This window comes from Gobio gobio (genome assembly GCF_949357685.1).
Source record: "Gobio gobio genome assembly, chromosome: 11".
Lineage (NCBI taxonomy): Eukaryota > Metazoa > Chordata > Actinopteri > Cypriniformes > Gobionidae > Gobio > Gobio gobio.
In genome coordinates, this window is record NC_137104.1 from 1,567,474 (window position 1) to 1,588,669 (window position 21,196).

Genomic DNA, 21,196 nt, shown 5'->3' on the forward strand with positions numbered 1-21,196 from the left:
TTATGACGGATGATGCACTTTTATGACGGATGATGCACTTTTATGACGGATGATGCACTTTTATGACGGATGATGCACTTTTATGACGGATGAATGCACTTTTATGACGGATGATGCACTTTTATGACGGATGAATGCACTTTTATGACGGATGATGCACTATTATGACGGATGATGCACTTTTATGACGGATGGATGCACTTTTATGACGGATGACGCACTTTTATGACGGATGATGTACTTTTATGACGGATGATGCACTTTTATGACGGACGGATGCACTTTTATGACGGACGGATGCACTTTTATGACGGATGGATGCACTTTTATGACGGATGATGCACTTTTATGACGGACGGATGTACTTTTATGACGGATGATGCACTTTTATGACGGATGATGTACTTTTATGACGGATGATGCACTTTTATGACGGACGGATGCACTTTTATGACGGATGGATGCACTTTTATGACGGATGATGCACTTTTATGACGGATGATGCACTTTTATGACGGATGGATGCACTTTTATGACGGATGATGCACTTTTATGACGGATGGATGCACTTTTATGACGGATGGATGCACTTTTATGATGGATAGATGCACTTTTATGACGGATGATGCACTTTTATGACGGATGGATGCACTTTTATGACGGATGGATGCACTTTTATGATGGATAGATGCACTTTTATGACGGATAGATGCACTTTTATGACGGATGATGCACTTTTATGACGGATGATGCACTTTTATGACGGATGGATGCACTTTTATGACGGATGGATGCACTTTTATGATGGATAGATGCACTTTTATGACGGATAGATGCACTTTTATGACGGATGATGCACTTTTATGACGGATGATGTACTTTTATGACGGATGATGCACTTTTATGACGGACGGATGCACTTTTATGACGGATGGATGCACTTTTATGACGGATGGAAGAATAATGTCATACACACTAGGATAAGTTGAGGGAGAGTAAATCATTTCACTTTTGGGTGAACTGTCCCTTTAAGGTGAAGAGTGTCCTGCTTTAGTGCTGATGTACCTGTCATGGTCTTTGTCCACTAAGTGGTAGCGGGCGCGGAACGCCACGAGCCGGGCGTAGTAGGCTGGCGCGGGGATGGAGACGGAGCGGGTGCAGCGGACATAGGTGTGGCAGAGCTGGTAGGTGAGCAGCTGCAGCTCGTCGGCGGTGAAGCAGTTATCGTCCCACAGGACGTGATAGTGAGAGGGACGACTGGTGCCCTGTGGGAGGAGGAGGAGACGCATGAGACACTCACACTCACACTCACACTCACACTCACACTCACACTCACACTCACACTCACACTCACACTCACACTCACACTCACACTCACACTCACACTCACACTCACACTCACACACCTGGATTCCAGCATGGCTGCACAGGTAGAAGTCAAACTCTGAGGGGTGTGTGATGGTGCTGTCCACTGTAGTGCCTGCTGGGACATTTCCACTCTTCCCAACCTGAGGAAATGCAAAGAAACAAGATTTTAAAACTATATGTGATGCACAAATTAAAAAGGCTGTGTCGTTGCATGATGATCCACGGCTGTGTGTGTGTTGTGATGTTTGTCCTGAGCAGTTAAACTGGAGAGATCGGTGAAGGGTCATGTGACTCTGAAGACTGGAGTAATGATGATAAATCACAGGAATAAATCACACTTTACTGTATATTCACATTGAGAACAGCTGATCTACACTGGAGTGTGTGTGTGTGTGTGTGTGTGTGTGTGTGTGTGTGTGTGTACAGCTGATCTACACTGGAGGAATATTACACTGATTACTGGAGTTATGATCAGATTTATGAGACACAGTAAAATATCTTAAAGGGACAGTTCACCCAAAAACAAAAATTCTGTCATTTACTCAACCTCCAGTTGTTCCAAACCTGTGTGAGTTTGTTTGTTCGGCTGAACACAAAAGAAGATATTTTGAATACTGTTTGTAACAAAGCAGATCTCGACAGCCATTGACTACCATAGTATTTTGTCCCCTACTATGGTAGTCAATGGTTGCTCTCTCTGCTTAGTTACAAACAGTATTCAAAATATCTTCTTTTGTGCTCAGCAGAACAAAAACTCACACAGGTTTGGAACAACTGGAGGTTGAGTAAATGATGACAGAATTTTTGTTTTTGGGTGAACTGTCCCAATCTATAAGTGTTCATTGTGATTTTAGACTTGTGTTTATATCTTAATTATTTGAGTGTTTTCTATGGTTGTGTTGACATTTCTGCCTTTCTAACTGAGGGGATTATAATCAGAGGAAGGTTAAGTTTAAAATAAAAATGATTAAATGGGAAATATTTTTCTCCTGGTACTTATTTTAAATAACCGATATGAAACGCTTATAATCGCCCAGCCCTGATCTTCTCAGAGCTCATCAAGCAGAGGAAGTGAAGCTCACCCGCTCCGCTTTATCGGAGCAGAAGAGGCGAGTGTGGTGGCGTTTCTGCACTACGATGTACGTGATTCCCGGCCGGTAATCCTCCTCTAGACTGATGCACGCTTTCCTGATGGCGATCAGCTCTGGCCAGGCCACCTGACAACACATCACAACCAAACACATGATGATCTGAAGACGAAGGATACACTCAAATATCCTGCAGAGGAGTTTGCATTAAAGGGATTCTGTCATTTATTCACCCTCCTGTTTATTCACACCAAGTGCAAATAGTGTGCCTTGTTGGCAAGTGCGTTTCACTCTCGCTCCGCCTAGCAATGCCTGGTTTACAAAACAGATTAACAAACACGTGCATATTCTAACGTCGTAGTGACTAAAGCATAAGGCTTAAGGACCTTGGTTGACGCGATCGACACGGTTTTGAATCTGCCTTTTGCAGAGCTCGCTCTTCTCCCTTTTCCCATCACATTTCGCATCGGAAAGGCATTTACAAAATGTTCTAAAAGTGGAAATAAAGTGCCTAACGAAATGCTTAATAATAATAATAATAAAAGCATTGATTGTCAGCACAGACTGTCCGACCTCCTCACTCACTTACTTCCTTCCTTTTATTTCGGTTTCTATAAAGTATGAAGATGTGTTGTACAGCTCCGGATATCCACATATGATTTTGTCCTGGTTGTTGTCACTACTAGAGCAAGCTCCTGATTGGTTAACACGGCGCGAATATCCGCCAAAGTTCAGATTTTTTTTAACTCGCATGAATCACACCGCATAATGTCTATTCGTGTCTTTGTATCGACTTAACATGTAAAACACTCGTGCGAAACGCTTCATTCACATCTGGTGTAAACGCATTATTATGGGTCGGTGTAGGGAGGGCTTTTATTGTCCCATTAACTTTAATAAATATAATAATTTACTCATTATTGCATCCAGTTAATGTACAACAACACTGAGGTGCAAATAGTGTGTATCTGTCAAAATAACGTTTAAAAAGTACTATTTACACATATTGGAAAGAACTGCTACTTTTACATGGTGTAAATAGAATCTATCACTCTTTCTCTTAGTAAATAGCATCTACAGCTAAGAAAATATGCTCTCTTCACTTAGTGCAAATAGCCACTGCCTAAAAAAAAATCCATTGTTCATCTTCAGAACCCGAATTAAGTTATTTTTTAATGAAAACGGAGCAATTTTAACAGCATTAAAATATGGTAAACAGAAGCTCAAGCATGAGAACCAATGAGGTTCGTTCTCACGCATACAGCAAGAAGGGTTGAGCTTCGCAATAGCCAACAATACATTGTATTTTTATTTTATATAAAAAATCATTAGGATATTAAGATCATGTTCCATGAAGATATTTTGTAAATGTCATACCATAAACATATCATAAATGTATTAGTAGTAAAATGCATTGCTAAGGAGATTTTCTCAATATTTAGATTTTTTTTGCACCCTCAGATTCCAGATTTTCAAATAGCTCGGCCAAATATTCCAAAATTCATCAATGGAAAGATTATTTATTCATCTGATGACCTATAAATCTCAATTGACTCTTATGACTGGTTTTGTGGTCACATTGATCAGTGTGAATAAAAGCCTAAATTAAACCTGTCGATCATATAAAGTGACCGTGTCTCTTTAAATGCTCGAGCTCATTACAGTGGAATGGATTCTGATTGGCTGTCAGTGTTTGTATCGTTCATCGGCTGGATAAAATCATTCTGAAAGTGATTCCACCAATCGTTTCTCTGAGGTGTGAACTCTGCTTCTCATTAACCTCTGCTGCTCTTCATTCATTGGTCGTCTTCTCGCTCATAAGTGACCGGACACCTAAAAATTTAACTTCCTCCACCCCAGCAAAACCAATGCAATTTATTTTTCTTCAAAAATATTTTTAATTTTAAAATTTTTTAAAAGGGTCTTATCTAGCCAAACGATCGGCCATTTTTTTAAAAATAAATAAAGTTTAAGTTTTATAAGCACAAATGTTCGCCGTGCTCTGTTCAGTTAAGGCGTTCGTGACGTCACGTATAACGCAATTACATTGAAAAGGTCGCGCTACGCAGGCACAAAGACGTTTGAATATGTGGATTCGGTCCTCCTTCCGCTCATTTGTAAACACTGACTCGGTACTTCCGCCTGCGTCTAGCGCGACCTTTTCAACGTAATTGTGTTTTACGTGACGTCACGAGCGCGCATCACTGAACAGAGCACGGCGAACATTTGTGCTTATAAAACTTAAACTTTATTTATTTTATTTTTTAAAATGACCGATGGTTTGGCTAGATAAGACCCTTATTGATCGTCTGGTAGCGTTTGATGTGGTTTAAAGCCCTTTTGAAGCTGTACTAAACCTCTCATTTGGACCTTGAACCATTTGGAGTCCATTGACTTCCATTATATGGAGAAATATCCTGAAATCTTTTCATCAAAAATCTTCATTTCTTTTCGACTGAAGACAGAAAGACATGGATATTTTGGATGACAAGGGGGTGAGGAAATTATAGCAAAAGTTTATTTGAAAGTGAACTAATCCTTTAAATAAAACAATCTTTATTACATTATATTATTTATATTATTAAGATGTCTGCATAAGAGTAAACTCTAATCGGAGCAAACATTAAACTTTGCTGAAGTTAAAAATCTTGATTTGGTCTCTACACTGCGTTCTGGTAACTCTGCTAAACTATAATTACTAAAACTGAAACTGAAACGAAATATATAAAAACTAAATAGAAATGTGTTTACAAAATAAAAACTAAACTAAAACAAGCAAAATAATTTCTAAAACGAACTAAAACTAAACTGAAATTTGTTGCAGAATCGAAAACGATAAAATAAAAACTAATTTAAAAATGCAAAACTATAATAACCTTGTCGTGTTGTCAGTATTGCGATGGAGGCAAATTATAGAATTTGTAGAAAAATAATTAATTCAATGCAAAACCGAAAAACCGCAAGCGTGAACCGTGAAGGCCGTACCGAACGGTTCATTATATTGAGAATTGTCGCATCCCTAGTGTTTACAGTCCTAATGCTAGAAAAGTCACCAGGTTTCATATCATTCCGATGAAGCTGTGATTTTTACAAAACAGAAAAAGTTCCGGTCAGAAATGACCGAAGAGCACCAGAGGGTTAACATTTTGAACTATATCGTCATCGCTCCTGGTGTGAACGGGCCTTTATGAACACTCTGAGGTGGGTTTTTGGGTGAATTGACTTTTCAACGGAGATTCATTAAATATCTTCAGGGTGAGCAAACGACAGAATTACATTTCCTCACAGATCTCAGAATCTCACCTGCTTCATCTGGCCCTCAGAAACGCCTCCGCGGTAGTAGATGATGCGGGTGGGCTTGAAGCGGGTGGACTTGTAGAACTGAATGAGGAGCTCGCGCACCATGTTGGTGAGGTCCTGGATGACCTCCTGGCTGAAGAGCTGCTCCTGGGACAGGTCCTGGCGTGAGGTCTGCACCCGCACCGTGGCACAGTAGCGGCTGGGATGCCCGTCCATGCTGCCCACCACTGCTGCGATGGACGGCTTCTTGCCATCGCCCGCGGGGGGGTGAGTGACGTCCGCCCCCAGGAAGATGACCGGCTGCTGGAACACCGAGGGCCTGGCGGAGAACACACACACACACATGGGGATTTGGTCAATGCATTAAACCGGTGTAATTAGGGTTGGGAACCGAGAACCGAAACAGATTTTTGAAAAATACCAGAACCGCACGAAATTCCTAAGTTTCGGTTTCTGAAAACAGTTGCAATGTGTGTGCGAGCGTATCCTTTAATAGCGAGTGACAGCCAGTGTTGCCAAGTCCGTAGTTTTCCCGCAGAATTGGGCTACTTCAACACTGCTGCCGCGGGCTGTGTTTCATGTCCGCGGGTTGAAGCGACCCCAATTATGTGATATTTAGCCCCGGAAATGCGAATTTTACCGGAGAAGCCCCCCTGAAACGCGATTGGGCTTGTTTTGGGCTAGTTTTGAGTAGCAATTGTGCGAGTTTTGCAACGCAGTTCAGCCTGAAAGCCCTCGCGCTACACATTTACGGTTTTGCGTCAGATATTTTCTCGTTGACCACCAGCATAGCGAAGAGAAAGTCACAAGTATGGATTCATTTCCAAAGAATGAATGATAATGAAGCAAAATGTAACACATGTGAAAAGTTAATAACATGCAAAGGAGGCTGCACTAGCAATTTGACAAAACATTTGCTACAGCACAGAGTGCCTCAGGGCTTATACCAGATCTATAGTGAAAGGCCTATATTTATATATATATTTGTCAACCGTTGAGTCACCATGGTTTAGGTAACCGTTTAGGCACAATTACCTTTGTAATGCTGAATTGCAATTTATTATTTACAAGTTCACTGAATAACTGAATTACTATTAAATTAATATACAACTAATTAATAAATATAACTAATAAATATAATTTATAACTTGGTTTTATTCAGAGACAGAGAGATAAAATGTAATAAGACAATTTCAGAGGTGTTCATTTGAAAAAAGTGTTGCAAGAATGGCTTAATTAATACTGTAATATATGTACAGTACAGGACTTTGACATTGCCAACCTGTAAATTAATTTGAGCAAGTAATAAACACAAAATGGATTGTTTGAGTTGCGTATTGTGCCTTTTTACCTTTACCACTATTTGTTTAATAATTTTAATGGAACCGGAATCGTTAGGCATAACTGGAACCAGAACCGGAAAATTTCTCACGATTCCCAACCCTAGGTGTAATGCTGCAGTTTGAGCATGAAAAAGCTCTGCAAAGTCACTCCAGAGGGAGTTATTCTCTATATCAGTGTTTCCATCCTCCTATTTTATGTGCATTTTTGGATATGTGCATGAACACACACTATATTTCCAAAGGTATTGTGCCTTCATGGCCACAGGTGTATAAATCAAGCACTAGGCCTACAGACGCTTCTGTTAGTGGGATTATAACAAAGTGGAAGAATGACTGGAAACAACAGCAACTCAGCACATGCTGAGGGTCACAGAGCGGGGTCAGCACATGCTGAGGGTCACAGAGCGGGGTCAGCACATGCTGAGGGTCACAGAGCGGGGTCAGCACATGCTGAGGGTCACAGAGCGGGGTCAGCACATGCTGAGGGTCACAGAGCGGGGTCAGCACATGCTGAGGGTCACAGAGCGGGGTCAGCACATGCTGAGGGTCACAGAGCGGGGTCAGCACATGCTGAGGGTCACAGAGCGGGGTCAGCACATGGGGTCAGCACATGCTGAGGGTCACAGAGCGGGGTCAGCACATGCTGAGGGTCACAGAGCGGGGTCAGCGCATGCTGAGGGTTACAGAGCGGGGTCAGCGCATGCTGAGGGTCACAGAGCGGGGTCAGCACATGCTGAGGGTCACAGAGCGGGGTCAGCACATGCTGAGGGTCACAGAGCGGGGTCAGCACATGCTGAGGGTTACAGAGCGGGGTCAGCGCATGCTGAGGGTCACAGAGCGGGGTCAGCACATGCTGAGGGTCACAGAGCGGGGTCAGCGCATGCTGAGGGTCACAGAAGTGGCCAACTTTCTGCAGAGTCAAGAGCTCCAGACCTCCAAACTTCTGTGGCCTTCAGATGAGCTCAAGAACAGTGTGTAGAGCTTCATGGAATGGGTTTCCATGGCCGACCTTCTCCATTACACTTCGACATTTTTACCACCAAAATTACTACTCGCAAATCCGTGTTTTTTTTTGGGGGGGGGGGGGGGGGGGGTATATATTTCAGGGCTCAATGCTAAGGATTTTTTTCAGGGTTTCAAATTTTTACTTGCCCTGCCAGAATTTTCACTGGCCCAACCACAAAAAAACTGATAAATAAAATAAAATAAAATAGTATTTTTTTTGAGCCATGTAACCTTAATAAATAGGGTTATGATTTTAAAAACTAATATCCTAACTCATATAATTTTTTTCTATTGTTAAAGACTGTATATTGTTACTAAAATAAGAACAAATAATCAAATTACGAGCAAAAGCACAAATAAATACAGCAGAACAAACATATACTGAAATAGTTATTTTCATGTAGGTCTAAACTAGATTGTCAGGTACAAAAATAGTAATCAAATATCACAGTCTGCATAAAATGATATGTCACTGCATTTAAATATAGATTAACCCTTATTAAAAGTTATTCAGTCAAGAGCAGTGAGTGATTTATTGTCTTATCTCGATATTTATAAAGCCAATGATGATATTTTCCGGCTCTCCGTGTGTTCTCTGTTATACTGTAGGGGGCGCTGTAGCACATCTCCTGAACGAGAACAGAATCTCCTGATCAAAACACAGCCGAAGAAGCAGAAACAAGCGATATCATAAGCAGATGCATATGTAAAATAACGCCATCATCAACATTAAACAGCTTCAGAACTGCCTGATATTGAATGAGCTCTGGCACTGAAGCTTTGGCTGTTGATGGACTCGATCTACATCATCTGTGTTTGATCATCACTCGGACAGAACGTTAGTCTTTAGCAAAAATGTGATTTTCTCAGCTTTATGCTCAAAACGTTCCTTTTTCATGAAACTTGCAACATTCAGTGTTGATTAAAAAACTAATGTATGAAGCTGGAATAAAACATTGGGTCTGTTCTTTCTTTTGATATATTGCATGTTTAGATATTCTGTGGGCCATGAAACTTGTGAAAATTGCCAAAAATGTTGCCGGTGACTGTTTACGTTAATTTAAAAGACCAAATCGACTATGTTTATGATGATACTCAACAAGACAGTCATTTGATATAATTGTGTGTGAATATTCGCTTGCTGTGAGACGTGTGGCCGTGCTAATGTGTTGTTGTTGCGCTTTGCGAGTAAACTGAGAGACACTCTCGTCTATGAGCGCTTGAATATTTAAATTGGCAAGGCTTAAAGCTACACTGTGTGATATTTTCCTCCATCTAGTGGTGAACTTGTATATGACTATCCAGTGAATATTAGTTTCTGTTCCTCTCAATTCCGATTTGGTTTTAACTCCTACGGTGGCCGATTTAGTCCAAGATTAACATGGCTTCCAGTTGGACCTCGTCCACATCCGACCATCGAGTGTTAAAACACCAAAGGCCAAGCTTGAATTTACGGGAATGTCCCTCTTTGGCTAATGTACTTTCAAGATGGAGGAGCAACATGGCGACCCGCATTTAAACCCTCACCCGTATGTGTTTACAATGGCATATTATAAACTTACGAGAATACTTTATTACTTGAAAGAAGTTAATATAAGTAACTAAGTGTTTTTAGCTAAGAATAAACAAAAAAGTTACACAGTGTAGCTTTAAAGAGGCGCAAATGATCAGTTTCGGTGAAGATGCAGCTCTGGCCCGAGTGTCTTTCACACTGGCACTGGACCATTGGGCAATTCTTATTGTCGACCGTAATGACATAATTCATTCAGGGGAGGCGTTTTGGGAGGGTCTCCCTAAACAATGGTAGGGGAAACACTGAGTACCATAGACAGCATAATCCACTTAAGCCCACCTCTGATGTGGCACCAGCACGTTGTTGATGCCCCCGAGTTTGGCGTTGATCTTCAGGCAGAGGTTGGACAGCGTCTGAGGAGACGTCTTCACTACATTCTTCACCTGCACACACTGAGTGGCCATTCCCAGCAGAGTATCTCCAACACGCTTCACCTCCGCTGCACACACACACACACACACACACACATCAGCATTACAGCGTCAATCTCCAGTGTTTCACACAGATTAGAAAACTATTTTCGGGTTGCATGGGGCACAAATATCGATTTCGATCTTGATTCAGCATCAATTCATTCGTGTATAGCCTACTGTACATATAAGGAAAAATACGTTTGACTTTTTAGCACTATTTTAATCTTTTCTTCAGTCAAATTACATTTGCTTACATTCATTAAAGGGTTAGTTCACCCAAAAATGAAAATTGTGTCATTAATGACTGAGCCTCATGTGGTTGGACACCCGTCAGACCTCCGTTCATCTTCAGACACAAATGAAGATATTTTAGTGTAAATCTGATGCTCTGAAAGGCCTCCATTGGCTCAACTTTACACTCTCAAGACCCTTAAAAGACACTAAAGACTAAAGTTACAAAGTCCATCTCACTACAGCGGCTCTACAATAACTTTATGAAGACGAGAATAGTTTCTGTGCGCAAAAAAACCCTAAATAACGACTTATATAGTGATGACGATTTCAAAACACGGCATCATGAAGCTTCGAAGCGTTATGAATCACTGAGTCGATTCAGCAGTTTGGAGCGTTATGAATCAGTGAGTCAAAACCTGATTCGGATCGCGTGTCACACCGCCAAACCGCTGAATCGACTCACTGATTCATAACACTCCAAACCGCTGAATCGACTCACTGATTCATAACGCTCCAAACCGCTGAATCGACTCACTGATTCATAACGTTTCGAAGCTTCATGAGGCCGTGTTTTGAAATCATCATCACTATATAAGTCGTTATTTAGGGTTTTTTTGCGCACAGAAACTATTCTCGTCTCTTCATAAAGTTATTGTAGAGCCGCTGTAGTGAGATGGACTTTGTAACTTTAGTCTTTAGTGTCTTTTAAGGGTCTTGAGAGTGTAAAGTTGAGCCAATGGAGGCCTTTCAGAGCATCAGATTTACACTAAAATATCTTCATTTGTGTCTGAAGATGAACGGAGGTCTGACGGGTGTCCAACCACATGAGGCTCAGTCATTAATCACACAATTTACATTTTTGGGTGAACTAACCCTTTAATATTCACTTGTGTGTGCTTATATACACGCATCATTAAAAATATTAGGATATAAGTTATTAACTTTGTAAAATTTCACATTTAAAGAAATCTAGTGTTTGATCATGTCTAAATATTTATTTAAATGCAAAAGCTAAAAATAAGTAAGCAGTTATGATCTGTATTACTTTATTGAGCAACCAGACTAGATACATATATATTTATTAAAGAGCCATGCAAGCACCAAATGAAAAATATTTTTCCAGCCACAAAATGACTCTTATTTGCATCTTTACATTGGAATTCTCCATTTTAACCGTAATTACTACACTAATTGTAATATAAATAATAAAAAATATTTTAAGTGGTCATTAATGGGCCGCTTCTATTCGTGCAATAATTATGTATGCCTATTTAGTACCAAAAGAAATCCTCGAAATATTCAATAAATATTAAACTAAAATATAGCACATTATTTAATTGAAAAATAGTTAAGGTGTGGTAACATTTGACCATCAGTGAGTATGAGTGTGACCAATTAATAAGCAATGAGGGCTAAATACAAGAAAAACATTAATGTTAGCAATGTTGCATCTCCATCACTCTCCATAATAAAATGATCCTGTAAATATGGTTGACGTAATAAAAAAAAATTATAGTAAAAATGTTGTGTATCCGCTTAAGCCGTTCAAATGCATTGAAAAGCGCTGGTGTGTTAGAAAAAAATGAGTTGCATGTCGCAAATCTGTTTTTCAACGCCTCTGGCTTTAACTATTATGCAACATTAGCGGCAAAACGCTATTTATTGTCTGCATTTCGTATTAAATTTGAAAAGCTTAGACTTTCATATCAAAAGCAGGTTGGGCAGTTAGATTTTAAAAAGTTAATGAGTAATGACGCGCAATATGTGGCGGCCGGTGTTGATTCTGTGGCGCACCACCACTAATTAGTCTATGGCTGCGTCCCAATTCGCATACTATCCGTACTAAATAGTATTCGAAAAAAGAATTAGTATGTCCCAAATTTTAGTATGTTGAAAAAAGTATTCCAAAGATTCCCGGATGGTCGACTATTTCCGGTCAGAATCCGAAGTGCAGATCGATGCGCGCTCTAACGGCTGATATTGCCCACAACCCATTGCGAAATGGACGAGGATTCGATTAGAACTACAAACGCGGATAAAAAGTGTTAAAAAACTACAAACATGACGGTTCCGCGAGTCTGACGGTTAAGTGGAGAGGATTAGATAAAGGGGTTTGAGTGAGCAATTATCAGTATTTAACCTGACGAAAAGATATTTATTCAATATTATCCACATTATATTTCTCCTTCAGCAGCATTGAGAACTTTTGTAATGATACGTTTGGCCATTAACTTGGCCAAGGAGTCTCTGCATTAAAGACCCACGAAAGGCAGATCAACGAGCGACTACATTTCTCTCCGATACGGTAGGAGATTAAATTGAAAGTGGGGGATTTGAACTGTGACGATGATTGACGAAGTAGTATTTCCCAAAGCTTGCATACTCTTCTGCTACACACTCAAAAGTATGTACTTTTTCTTCACGAAAAGAGTAAATACTTTTAGGATGTGGTATAAGTAGGCGAATTGGGACGCAGCCTATGTGTGGGAAACACTGGTTTGTGTGCAGTCCCTTTACCATAGACGGGAGTTTTCCCAGGCAGGATGACCACAATGAGCTGCAGGCCCACATAAGACATCTTGAGGTGCTTGAACATGGGCTCCACGCTGTCGGCCCCCTGGGCGTACTTGCAGAAGCACGGCTGGCCCTGGATCGGCATCCCTGCGTCTTTGGAGATCTTGCGCAGCTGGTCAGTGAAACTCCTAGAAACACAGAACAATCTTTAACCCTTTAAGTGTCTCCCCCTTTTTGAGCATTTACGTGAAAATGCACTACCCAAACTTAAATGGTTGTAATTCATGAACCCTTTGGACTAAAGACTTATGGTTGATCTCTTTTAAAAGAAGACACTTGGCAGATTATTATAAAATATAGAATTAAATTATATAAAATGTATTGAAATTTAAGTTTATAGTTATAAAAATATAATAAAATACATATTTATTTTATTAAAAAATATATAAATTAATATAGGTTTCAGCCTAAAAAAAGACAGAAAGTCAAAATTCTAACCAAGTTATGTTAAAAATTTTAGGTCAAAAACTCAAAAAATTGAGACTTTTAGCTGCATATCTCCAAAAATCCACTAGGGGTTAGACACACCATATTGGTGATTCCTAAAGGTCCTAGTTACTTGATCTGGCAGATATTCTCTATCATATTTTCTGAATATTTTTGGCTAAATACTAGAATCAATGTTTATGTTATGAACTTTTAGCATGAAAATCAAAGTTTGAATGATTAAAAGTCTGGTTGTTGACTTTTTGTTACAAAGGTGAAAACTCCTGTAACGATACAGATTTTTTGATGCACACTTGTCATATATTAATCCATTACTCTTCCAAAATATATATTTTCTGCAAAATCATCAACAAATATGTATTCTTGAGTCTTAGACCTTTCCAATGATATATAGTTTGTCATGACTAGATTAGGATTTAATAGTAATATAGTGAAGTAAATGTAGAATGCCCGTATACGGCAAGTGACAGTTTTTAATAAAGCTGAAACTATAAATGGTGCCTTTCATTTAAAATCATCTTCAGTGTTTTCCATCTCGTCTTTGTGGTCGTTGATGAAAAACATACAGCAAACCGGTTCCCACTCTTTTCCAGGACATTCTCCATTTTACAAAATAAAAGACAAGGATCTCGCCAAATATTGCTCTCGAAGTCTTGAAAAGTCACACAGTTTATTGCCATGACTTAACTATCATTTTTAATATGAGCTCTTAAATCATACCTGACGACTATGGAAGCTTGTATCCGCCACAGGATAAAAAAATAAAAGAAAAGGTAACTTTCTATCTTGCAAATCTGACTTTTTTTCCGCACAATTACACATTTTTATCTGCAATATATATGCAAACTGCGAGTTGCAAGTTTACATTCTGGCTTTATATCTCACTATTCCAACTTTATCATAGCTCTCGCTATTCCGACTTTATCATAGCTCTCGCTATTCCGACTTTATCATAGCTCTCGCTATTCCGACTTTATCATAGCTCTCGCTATTCCGACCCTATCATAGCTCTCGCTATTCCGACTTTATCATAGCTCTCGCTATTCCGACCCTATCATAGCTCTCGCTATTCCGACTTTATCATAGCTCTCGCTATTCCGACTTTATCATAGCTCTCGCTATTCCGACCCTATCATAGCTCTCGCTATTCCGACTTTATCATAGCTCTCGCTATTCCGACTTTATTATAGCTCTCGCTATTCCGACTTTATCATAGCTCTCGCTATTCCGACTTTATTATAGCTCTCACTATTCCGACTTTATCATAGCTCTCGCTATTCCGACTTTATCATAGCTCTCGCTATTCCGACTTTATCATAGCTCTCGCTATTCCGACTTTATCATAGCTCTCGCTATTCCGACTTAATCATAGCTCTCGCTATTCCGACTTTATCATAGCTCTCGCTATTCCGACTTTATCATAGCTCTCACTATTCCGACTTTATCATAGCTCTCACTATTCCGACTTTATCATAGCTCTCGCTATTCCGACTTTATCATAGCTCTCACTATTCCGACTTTATCATAGCTCTCGCTATTCCGACTTTATCATAGCTCTCACTATTCCGACTTTATTATAGCTCTCACTATTCCGACTTTATCATAGCTCTCGCTATTCCGACTTTATCATAGCTCTCGCTATTCCGACTTTATCATAGCTCTCGCTATTCCGACTTTATCATAGCTCTCGCTATTCCGACTTTATTATAGCTCTCGCTATTCCGACTTTATCATAGCTCTCACTATTCCGACTTTATCATAGCTCTCGCTATTCCGACTTTATTATAGCTCTCACTATTCCGACTTTATCATAGCTCTCGCTATTCCGACTTTATCATAGCTCTCACTATTCCGACTTTATCATAGCTCTCACTATTCCGACTTTATCATAGCTCTCGCTATTCCGACTTTATTATAGCTCTCACTATTCCGACTTTATCATAGCTCTCACTATTCCGACTTTATTATAGCTCTCGCTATTCCGACTTTATTATAGCTCTCGCTATTCCGACTTTATCATAGCTCTCGCTATTCCGACTTAATCATAGCTCTCGCTATTCCGACTTTATCATAGCTCTCGCTATTCCGACTTTATCATAGCTCTCACTATTCCGACTTTATCATAGCTCTCGCTATCCCGACTTTATTATAGCTCTCACTATTCCGACTTTATCATAGCTCTCACTATTCCGACTTTATTATAGCTCTCGCTATCCCGACTTTATTATAGCTCTCGCTATTCCGACTTTATCATAGCTCTCGCTATTCCGACTTTATCATAGCTCTCGCTATTCCGACTTTATCATAGCTCTCGCTATTCCGACTTTATTATAGCTCTCACTATTCCGACTTTATTATAGCTCTCACTATTCCGACTTTATTATAGCTCTCGCTATTCCGACTTTATCATAGCTCTCGCCATTACGACTTTATTATAGCTCTAGGAAGTCCGACTTTATTATAGCTCTCGCTATTCCGACTATTATAGCTCTCGCTGTTCCGACTATTATAGCTCTCGCTATTCCGACTATTATAGCTCTCGCTATTCCGACTTTATCATAGCTCTCGCTATTCCGACTTTATCATAGCTCTCGCTATTCCGACTTTATCATAGCTCTCGCTATTCCGACTTTATCATAGCTCTCGCTATTCCGACTTTATCATAGCTCTCGCTATTCCGACTTTATCATAGCTCTCGCTATTCCGACTTTATCATAGCTCTCGCTATTCCGACTTTATCATAGCTCTCGCTATTCCGACTTTATCATAGCTCTCGCTATTCCGACTTTATCATAGCTCTCGCTATTCCGACTTTATAATAGCTCTCGCTATTCCGACTTTATCATAGCTCTCGCTATTCCGACTTTATTATAGCTCTCGCTATTCCGACTTTATTATAGCTCTCGCTATTCCGACTTTATCATAGCTCTCGCCATTACGACTTTATTATAGCTCTAGGAAGTCCGACTTTATTATAGCTCTCGCTATTCCGACTATTATAGCTCTCGCTGTTCCGACTATTATAGCTCTCGCTATTCCGACTTTATCATAGCTCTCGCTATTCCGACTTTATCATAGCTCTCGCTATTCCGACTTTATCATAGCTCTCGCTATTCCGACTTTATCATAGCTCTCGCTATTCCGACTTTATCATAGCTCTCGCTATTCCGACTTTATCATAGCTCTCGCTATTCCGACTTTATCATAGCTCTCGCTATTCCGACTTTATAATAGCTCTCGCTATTCCGACTTTATCATAGCTCTCGCTATTCCGACTTTATTATAGCTCTCACTATTCCGACTTTATTATAGCTCTCGCTATTCCGACTTTATCATAGCTCTCGCCATTACGACTTTATTATAGCTCTAGGAAGTCCGACTTTATTATAGCTCTCGCTATTCCGACTATTATAGCTCTCGCTGTTCCGACTTTATCATAGCTCTCGCTATTCCGACTTTATCATAGCTCTCGCTATTCCGACTTTATCATAGCTCTCGCTATTCCGACTTTATCATAGCTCTCGCTATTCCGACTTTATCATAGCTCTCGCTATTCCGACTTTATCATAGCTCTCGCTATTCCGACTTTATCATAGCTCTCGCTATTCCGACTTTATCATAGCTCTCGCTATTCCGACTTTATCATAGCTCTCGCTATTCCGACTTTATCATAGCTCTCGCTATTCCGACTTTATCATAGCTCTCGCTATTCCGACTTTATCATAGCTCTCACTATTCCGACTTTATTATAGCTCTCGCAAGTCCGACTTTATTATAGCTCTCGCTATTCCGACTTTATTATAGCTCTCGCTATTCCGACTTTATTATAGCTCTCGCAAGTCCGACTTTATTATAGCTCTAGCTATTCCGACTTTATTATAGCTCTCGCAAGTCCGACTTTATTATAGATCTCGCTATTCCGACCCTATCATAGCTCTCGCAAGTCCGACTTTATTATAGCTCTCGCCATTACGACTTTATTATAGCTCTCGCTATTATGACTTTATTATAGCTCTCGCCATTACGACTTTATTATAGCTCTTCGCCATTACGACTTTATCATAGCTCTCACTATTCCGACTTTATTATAGCTCTCGCAAGTCCGACTTTATCATAGCTCTCGCAATTCCGACCGAATAGCTCTCAACACAAGACTAAACCTCATCATCGAAAACTAATCTCACATCAAAAATCTGCATTTCTGAACATTTCTGAGCAGCTAGCAGTGATTGTTCTGGCCTGGGAGGAGGTTTTCCAGGATGAGTGGGAACCATGAGCAAATGATCAAAAGGCGATAAGGAAAGAGTTGCGAGCGATGCTTACTTGAGCAGATCCTCTCTGCACTGTTTCTGCGGGGCGAAGCAGGCCACGGCCCACACCTTGATCTCAATCCCCGCATAAAACTGCTTCCCCCTCATGTCCCAGACTCCCTGGTTGGGTGTGGCCACCGTTTTGTTCTGAGGAGAGAGTCCCTACACTCTTAGTGAACCCTTCGTCCTCATCAACAGATACACTCTACCCAACATCCTCCACTGCCAACAAACCCAAACCCATAAACCCCAAACCAATAAAACCCCAAACATATCAAACCCAAACCCATCTCAACCCCAAACCCATCAAACTCAAACCCATCAAACTCAAACCCATCAAACCCATCTCAAACCCATCTCAAACCCCAAACATATCAAACTCAAACCCATCAAACCCCAAACCCATCAAACTCAAACCCATCAAACTCAAACCCATCAAACCCCAAACCAATAAAACCCCAAACATATCAAACCCAAACCCATCAAACCCCAAACCAATAAAACCCCAAACATATCAAACCCATCAAACTCAAACCCATCTTAACCCCAAACCCATAAAACCCCAAACCCATCTTAACCCTGAACCCATCTCAAACCCAAACCCATCTTAACCCCAAACATATCAAACCCAAACCCATCTTAACCCCAAACCCATCTTAACCCTGAACCCATAAAACCCCAAACCTATCTTGACCCCAAACCCATAAAACCCCAAACCCATCTTAACCCTGAACCCATCTCAACCCCAAACCCATCTTAACCCCAAACCCATAAAACCCCAAACCCATCTTAACCCCAAACCCATCTTGACCCCAAACCCATAAAACCCCAAACCCATCTTAACCCCGAACCCATCTTGACCCCAAACCCATAAAACCCCAAACCCATCTTAACCCTGAACCCATAAAACCCCAAACCCATCTTAACCCTGAACCCATCTCAACCCCAAACCCATCTTGACCCCAAACCCATAAAACCCCAAACCCATCTTAACCCTGAACCCATAAAACCCCAAACCCATCTTGACCCCAAACCCATAAAACCCCAAACCCATCTTAACCCTGAACCCATCTCAACCCCAAACCCATCTTAACCCCAAACCCATAAAACCCCAAACCCATCTTAACCCCAAACCCATAAAACCCCAAACCCATCTTGACCCCAAACCCATAAAACCCCAAACCCATCTTAAGCCTGAACCCATAAAACCCCAAACCCATCTTAACCCCAAACCCATCTTAAGCCTGAACCCATAAAACCCCAAACCCATCTTAACCCCAAACCCATAAAACCCCAAACCCATCTTAAGCCTGAACCCATAAAACCCCAAACCCATCTTGACCCCAAACCCATAAAACCCCAAACCCATCTTAAGCCTGAACCCATAAAACCCCAAACCCATCTTAACCCTGAACCCATCTCAACCCCAAACCCATCTTAACCCCAAACCCATAAAACCCCAAACCCATAAAACCCCAAACCCATCTTAACCCGAACACATATCAAACCCAAACCCATCTTAACCCCAAACATATCAAACCCAAACCCATCAAACACCAAACCCATCTTAACCCTGAACCCATCTTAACCCCAAACCCATCTTAACCCCGAACCCATCTTAACCCCAAACCCATCTTAACCCCAAACCCATCTTAACCCCAAACCCATCTCAACCCCAAACCCATCTCAACCCCAAACCCATCTCAACCCCAAACCCATCTCAACCCCAAACATATCAAACCCAAACCCATCTCAACCCCAAACCCATCTCAACCCCAAACCCATCTTAACCCCAAACCCATCTTAACCCCAAACCCATCTTAACCCCAAACCCATCTTAACCCTGAACCCATCTTAACCCTGAACCCATCTCAACCCCAAACCCATCTCAACCCCAAACCCATCTTAACCCCAAACCCATCTTAACCCCAAACCCATCTTAACCCCAAACCCATCTTAACCCCAAACCCATCTTAACCCTGAACCCATCTCAACCCCAAACCCATCTTAACCCCAAACCCATCTTAACCCCAAACCCATCTTAACCCCAAACCCATCTTAACCCCAAACCCATCTTAACCCCAAACATATCAAACCCAAACCCATCTTAACCCTGAACCCATCTCAACCCCAAACCCATCTTAACCCCAAACATATCAAACCCATCTCAACCCCAAACATATCAAACCCATCTCAACCCCAAACCCATCTTAACCCCAAACATATCAAACCCATCTCAACCCCAAACATATCAAACCCATCTCAACCCCAAACCCATCAAACTCAAACCCATCAAACCCCAAACCCATAAAACCCCAAACCCATCTTAACCCCAAACATATCAAACCCATCTTAACCCCAAACATATCAAACCCATCTCAACCCCAAACATATCAAACCCATCTCAACCCCAAACCCATCAAACTCAAACCCATCAAACCCCAAACCCATAAAACCCCAAACCCATAAAACCCATCAAACTCAAACCCATCAAACCCCAAACCCATCTCAACCCCAAACCCATCTTAACCCCAAACATATCAAACCCATCTTAACCCCAAACATATCAAACCCATCTCAACCCCAAACCCATCAAACTCAAACCCATCAAACCCCAAACCCATAAAACCCCAAACCCATAAAACCCATCAAACTCAAACCCATAAAACCCCAAACCCATAAAACCCCAAACCCATAAAACCCCAAACCCATAAAACCCATCAAACCCCAAACCCATAAAACCCCAAACCCACCAAACCCATCAAACCCCAAACCCATAAAACCCCAAACCCACCAAACCCATCAGACCAGGCCTGGACTAATAGCAGAAAGTACAGTACCAGGGCTCCAGACCAGCATTAGAGAGCAGTGGCGTCTGATTTGATGGCGCCGGAGGTAAATGTATCATAAAATTACTATTGTTTTGCGTTGTTTTGTTGAGTGTAAATATGTTTGTGTATTGGGAATGTAACAGTGAAGCACTGAGCTTGAGTTGATAAGCAGATAAGATTAACTCTAACAACAGTAATGTGCAAAAACCTCATTTTACAGGGAGAAGTGAATCTTCTGCTCTTATTAATGTGCTGTTGTTCCTCTGTAGTCTCACACTGAACTGACCAACAGCTCCAGAGATTATTAAAGCAGCTCTGCTCTTGCTTTATGGGTAATTCAGACACAATCTGAAGAAAAGTCTGGGTTTTTCATGAGACTTTGGGACTTAAAAGTCAGTAATAAGTCAGTCAGTGCTCCTCTGCCGCCATCTACTGGTTATAGTGGGCATTTCATGTCTTTTTAGAATAAAAGTGGCCTACACCATTAAGCTTTAATGTAAAACTTAAAATGTGATAATATTTAGAGCTTTTAAGTTCTGGAAAAAGTGTGAAGCTGTTAAAAAGTGCTTGGATTTCACTCTCAAAAGGTTGAACCGTGAGATGAATAATGTAAAAACATCTCATTTGACTATTTCTTTGTGGTTAATATCAGAGAAATGTCATGTGATCGCGATCGGTCTGGAGCCCTGTGTGCGCAGAAGAGACCCACT

The 21,196-nt window shown here is 40.8% G+C and overlaps 1 protein-coding gene across 4 annotated transcripts in view; it reads right to left on the minus strand.

Moving 5' to 3' along the window:
- Positions 1-21,196, minus strand: part of ago4 (argonaute RISC component 4) — a 66,349-nt gene that overhangs the window by 14,424 nt on the left and 30,729 nt on the right. For 2 of the 4 annotated variants that reach the window (XM_079829665.1, XM_079829663.1), the window contains 7 exons: positions 17,669-17,802; positions 12,842-13,026; positions 9,957-10,116; positions 5,760-6,075; positions 2,451-2,585; positions 1,407-1,508; positions 1,066-1,265 (listed from right to left, as the gene is read on the minus strand). In XM_079829665.1, the coding sequence (XP_079685791.1) occupies positions 1,066-1,265; positions 1,407-1,508; positions 2,451-2,585; positions 5,760-6,075; positions 9,957-10,116; positions 12,842-13,026; positions 17,669-17,802 (1,232 nt within the window). Of the gene's footprint in view, positions 1-1,065; positions 1,266-1,406; positions 1,509-2,450; positions 2,586-5,759; positions 6,076-9,956; positions 10,117-12,841; positions 13,027-17,668; positions 17,818-21,196 lie in introns of all 4 variants that reach the window. The other 2 variants (XM_079829664.1, XM_079829662.1) reach the window with 1 other exon arrangement.